At 46.0% G+C, this 6,000-nt stretch overlaps 1 protein-coding gene across 1 annotated transcript; it reads right to left on the bottom strand.

Annotated features, from left to right (window-relative positions):
* Positions 1–3,749: 3,749 nt before the first annotated feature.
* Positions 3,750–5,841, bottom strand: LOC120678668 (L-gulonolactone oxidase 2-like). The gene is made up of 2 exons (XM_039959945.1): positions 5,122–5,841; positions 3,750–5,054 (listed from the first exon to the last, which is right to left on the bottom strand). The coding sequence occupies exons 1-2, from the start codon at positions 5,797–5,799 to the stop codon at positions 3,963–3,965; spliced, it is 1,770 nt and encodes a 589-aa protein (XP_039815879.1). The 5' UTR covers positions 5,800–5,841; the 3' UTR covers positions 3,750–3,962.
* Positions 5,842–6,000: the final 159 nt, after the last annotated feature.

Raw genomic sequence — 6,000 nt, 5'->3', positions numbered from 1 at the left:
CAGAAGGAATAGAAGAACACTTTACATGGTGAATATATTGCCATGTGTGTCAGGGGAAGTATCATCAAATGGATTAGCCAGAATCAACCTTTCTGATACACTTGAGATCTTTTGAGAAACTGCAATAAATTGACTTACCAAAAATGAAGTCCACTTCCCTTCCAATTCCAAAAAATGAGGTCTACTGCTTGTCGAGGAAAATGTACCAAACGAGGAGCAAGCTTCTCTCAGCTCATGCAAATTAAACATTCAGAACACTTAAATAGGTGATACTGGTACATGTAGATTATAGAAATATACTTCACCAGTGCATTCCAAAATGTGCAACTGGAGATATCACAATGTAGCTTGCTTCGGGTAAACATGGATGACGAAAACGAAAAAAAAAGATTATTGTGCAGATAATTGACTATATCTTAACAGAAAATACAGCACATTAGCATAACATATAAACTGGTGGCCTAAAAATATTTACTACTTAGGAGACTATTCATAGTCTTACAATCTACATAGAAACATTTACATATAAGTAAATAAGCCCCTACCGCTTAGTTTTTCATCCATATTTCAACAATAATGAACTCAACTGTATGTACTTAATTGAGAAATTTAAAATGGACGCACCCGTGAAGCCACCGAGGATCCTAGGTGGATACTCTAAGAAAATAGAGAAATTTGAAAAATTCTCACAAAAAATATCTGGATATCAATCCGACAACTCTAATCATAATAGTCAATGGATCAGTTATTTTTCCTAATAAATTACCCACCTCTTCCATTAAATAGACTAAAGCAAACCCCTAAATATATATCTAAATTACCCACCTCTACCATTATTAAAAAAACTAAAGTAACCTCCTAATTTTCATGTACATTACCCACCTATGCTATTATAAAATAATACAAATAACCCCGTAAATTTGCCTATAAATTGTCCAACTATGTCACTAATCAAAGTTAAAGTAACCTCTTACTTTGAATCTAAATTATATAATTATAACAAAATATTAAAGTGCACCAATATAAAATTCCAAATTACTATTATATCATTATTAATATATTATTTATGCTATTGTTATATAAAAATGCTACCCATGATATGTATCACCATATATTCATGTATGATGGAAAAGATGAGAATATCAATTCACAAACAAATGGTTCAATTAAATATATATCAAACACACATTGAGGTCTGATGCAAAATGAAATCTATTGCAACTAGATAATGATAAATATGTATTTTTGAGTATGTGTTAAAATATTTAATAGAATAGCATAATGCCCGTGCGTTGCTACGGGTAATATAGTAGATCTACATAATATCGCCAACTCCATGTACATGTCGTGTTTTGATCATGCAAGATATTGATTGTCCGGGATCCGATTGGGATTCCGATTGATCTGTTTGGATTTCAATTAGGATTTTGATTGAAGAAAGGCTAGTCAGACTCGCATACGGGATGGACTAAGGTCCACCTATCAATGACACAAGATGAACCAAACCAAAATTTGAGGTGGAAACCTTACTCACTTTAGAAATAGGTATGGATAAAAGAGGATGTGAAACAGATAATTATAATTATAACTATATTTTTTATTTTTTATTAATTCTAATTAGTCTATGCAGGAGCTCAGGTTAATAGGCTAGTTACACAAAACCAATTGGCCTCCACTTCCCTTGCACAATATGTGAAAAAGTCGTTCCTGGAACGCATAATCTTAAAGTCATTCCAATCAATACCTAATATGCACTAAAAATATATAAAACTTTACCGATGCAAAAGGGACAAAAAAAAATAAGTCAAGGTATGAGGACCTAACTAATTCCTACATATAGGCAGAATATTTAGCTCTATATCTTTGGATAAGAGGAATGACAAGCTACTTTCTGAAATAAATCATTTGAGGAGAAAACGTTTGAGTTATTGAAAGACAGGTCATGGTCATCTTTAATGTCCAAATAATCAGACATAGCAAAAAAAATAAATGATACGATCTTTTACTTAAATTCTCTCCTTTTTCATGTTTTGAGGGTGCTTTTCTTAATTGTCGCTACCAATCAACATTGTATTAAATATTTGATATCGTTGATGGTTTTAAGGAATGTGAACAATAATGTATAGTCCTGCATTCTCTTTTGATAGAACTAGTATTTTCAAAACTTTTTCTTCTTTTGATGAAAAATCAAGTTGTTGGCACTTTTATGTGAGATACGGGCACGCAGACGCAGCAACTTGCCCTACATCAAGTCAATCCAACTGCATCTTTCTTTTTTCTTAGAAAAAAAAGACTACTCAGAACAAGACACAAGGAGTAAATTTGGAACTCTCAAGTTTCCCTATACTTGTTGTAGGAGGATAAATATGAAGCGGCGAGGCTAGCACTGGTTGTTGGCTTCCGTCATGGTTCAGCGAGTGTCCTCCTGTGGCGTCTCTGCTTCGTCGGCGTTCTCCTTAGTAGTCCTTCATTATCTTACGATAGAATTTATTTCAAAACTTTTTTTTCTGTTGATGACAAATCAAATTGTTGGCACTTTTATGTGAGATACGGCTGGGCACGCAGATGCAACAACTTGCCCTACTTCAAGTCAATTCAACTGCATCTTTTTTAAAAAGAAAATTAAGACTATTCAGCACCAATCACAAGGAGTAAATTTGGAACTCTCAAGTTGCCCTATACATGCTGTAGGAGGATAAATATAAAGCACCCAACCTAACGGCCTTTTAGAAATGTGACCCAATGGACTATCACTCTCTTGTGCCCGAGAAGTCTAACCAAGAAGCTTCATGGTAACAAGAGCCCGTCAAAATCTCTACCTTTGACAACCAATGCCATTCAATTGCTTCCAATCCAAATATTGTAGTAGTAGTTGTTTCCAAACCCATATATATTTCAACAAAACGTATCAGTCAACACACAAAATATCTCTCGGTTCAAAAGCAAAATTATGCTCTCTGCAATTGCTGAGATCAAATCAAACAGATCGAACCAATGTGTTACTCCCTCCGTTCCAAATTGTAAGTCATTCTAATTTTCTTGGAGTGTCAAAATATTTTAAGTTTGACCAAGTTTATACAATAAAGTACTAATATTTATTTATCAAATAAGTATTATTGGATTCGCTAAATATACTTTCAAAGTATATTTATTTGGTGTGAAAAATCATTGTAATCTTTTCTATAATTTTTGTCAAATATAAAAATAGTTCGACTCTTCAAGAAAATTGGAATGACTTGCAATTTAAAATGGATGGAGAGTAGTAACGATCATTCTTTCTTCAGAGTTCGTTGACGAGATGGGTGGCGCGTTCGAACACAAGGAGTAAATTTGGAGCTCTCAAGTTGCCCTATACATGTTGTAGGAGGATAAATATGAAGTGGCGAGGCTAGACTGGCTGTCGGCTTTCGTCGTGGTTCGGCGAGTGTCCTTCTCTAGCGTCTCTGCTTCGTCGGCGTTCTCCTTGGTAGTCCTTCATTATCTTACGATTTTCAAAAGTTTTTCTTCAGTTGATGACAAATCAAGTTGTTGGTGTTTTTATGTGAGATAAGGCCGGGCACGCAGATGCAGCAATTTGCTCTACATCAAGTCAATTCAACTGCATCTTTTTTTTAAAAGAAAATTAAGACTATTCAGCACCAAACACAAGGAGTAAATTTGGAACTCTCAAGTTGCCCTATGGACTAGCACTCTCTTGTGCCATAGAAGTCTAACAAAGAAGCTTCATGCATGGTAACAAGAGCCAGTCAAAATCTCAACCTTTGACAACCAATGCCATTCAATTGCTTCCAATCCAAATACAGCAGTAGTAGTTGTTGTTTCCAAACTCATATGTATTTCAACAAAACGTATTGAATCAACACACAAAATATCTATGAGAGTTCAGATGCAAAAATTATGATATCTGCAATTACAGAGATCAAACAGATCGGACCAATGTGCTAGTAACGATCATTCTTTGTTCAGAGTTCGTCGACGAGACGGGTGGCGCGTTGGAACTGGCAGACCCTGGCCTCCGTGTACACCTTCCCCGGGCGGCACAAGTATCCCTGCTCCGGCGCGCAGTGGGAGTCGTCGGAGCAGACGCAGAGGCCCTCGATGGCGCAGCCGGCCCCGACGACGTTGGGGCTGCCCTTGATGCCGAGTACCTGGTCGCTCCACTCGCTGGAGAAGATGCCGTCCGGGTCGTACCTGTCCCTGACCTTGAGGAACTCGGCCGCCTTGGGGTACTTGGCGATGGCGCCGTCGAAGGCGAAGTTGCGGTTCTTGCCCCAGTGCGGCATGGCGCCGTACTTGCGCAGCGCCATCTGCTCGAGCTCGTCGTACACGTCGGCGTGAGCGCGCGGCGCGCCGTCGGTGTAGCTCCGGTAGTAGGTGACGTCGAAGTCCAGCGAGTCCTCCGCCTTGCCGAGGTACGCCGACGAGGCCCTGACGTAGCGCATGAGCACGCCCAGCTTGGCGTCCATCCCGCAGAAGGCGCGCGGGTCGAGGTCGCGCAGCCGCTGCATGTCGGCGACGAACGCCGGGACCTTGGGCATGGCGACGCTGAAGCCGGACTGGTAGAAGAAGGGGCCCCGGATGCGGGAGTCCCACGTGCAGGAGGAGAGCAGCGCGTCCTCGCGGCTGTCGATGCAGGTGCCGGACGCCTGGATCCGGTGCTGGAACCCCACCACCGGGTACCCCGTGAAGAAGACGCCGTCGTTGGTGAAGCCGTAGGCCTGGAGCTCGAACGTCGCCGCCGGCAGCCGCGCCGCCAGGCACCGGGCGATGTCGGTGCCGTCCTCCTCCAGCCGCTCCTCGGCGGCCCGGGCGGTGAGGAGCCCCAGCGTCGGCTGCGCCCGGAAGCCGAGGTAGTTGTTGAGGCCGTTGCCCGGCGTGGAGACGTCGACGCGGTTGTCCTCGCGGTAGATGGCCTTGCCCTGCCGCGGCAGCCACGACACGTCGCCGAACTCGTGGAGGCCGCCCCACGCGGCCAGCGTCGCTGCCATGTCCTTGTCGTCGCGCGTCACGAACGTCACCGACCGCTTGAACTGCGGCTGCAGCTCAAGAGTAACCTGCAGTGCCATGCATGTTGAGATCCGATCGATCTTGGACTGCACGTGGTGTTAGGTGTTACTATACCTGGGAGATGACGCCGAGGACGCCGAGGGAGACCTTGGCGGCGTCGAGGTCGGGGTCGCTGGCGCCGAGCTCCCGGACGACGGCGAACCCCTGGCTGGCCGGCGCGGGCGTGACGATCCTGAGCCCGACGACGTACTCGTGCACGGCGCTGCCCTTGCCCCAGAGCGAGCTCCCGTGCGCGCCGGTGGCCAGCATGCCGCCGACGGTGAGCCCGTACCAGTAAGGCGAGTGCGGCAGGGCCAGGCCGGCGTCGGCGGCGACCTTGACCAGGTCCCTCAGCAGCATGCCGCTCTCCACCGTCAGGAGCCGCCTGGCCTTGTCCACGCCCACCGTCCGGTTCAGCCGCTCGGTGCTGATGATGGTGCCGTCGCGCCCCCCCGGGCAGGCCAGCTTCGGGAAGCTGTGGGAGTGGCTGGTGGCCACCTTGACCTTGCGCCGGGCGGCGGCCGCCGCCGCCACGGCCGCCACCAGCTCCTGCTCGGTGCTCGGGAACGTGGCGTTGGCGGCCCGGCAGATGGTGCGATCCGGGAAGGAGCCGTACGTGTTCGTCACCGTGCAGTCCGACGTGCCGCGCGCGCAGGACACGGGGTCCGGCGGGGGGCTGCCGCCGGCGAGCTGCTGATGGGTTGTTAGCAGCAGAACGGGGATGAGGACGAAGAGGGCCCGCATCGCTGCCATGAGCGCTAGCTGCTCGTGCAAGCTAAGATGGGCTTTGAGGCCTTAGCTAGCCATCAAGGCGAAGGCGGCCTTAATATAACGGGCTGGGAGCGGCGGCGAACACTAGTACAGGCGTTCAAGCCACTTGTTCAGGCTGTCTTTGGGCCTAGGACAAAAAGTGATTTTTGTTCCGAGTCCAACGGCTAGCCGGGCCAGCGGGGG

The sequence above is a fragment of the Panicum virgatum genome, chromosome 6N, assembly GCF_016808335.1.
Source record: "Panicum virgatum strain AP13 chromosome 6N, P.virgatum_v5, whole genome shotgun sequence".
NCBI classification, from domain to species: domain Eukaryota; kingdom Viridiplantae; phylum Streptophyta; class Magnoliopsida; order Poales; family Poaceae; genus Panicum; species Panicum virgatum.
The sequence above is the reverse complement of the archived record's forward strand: the minus strand, read 5'-3'. Positions and strand labels throughout refer to the sequence as shown.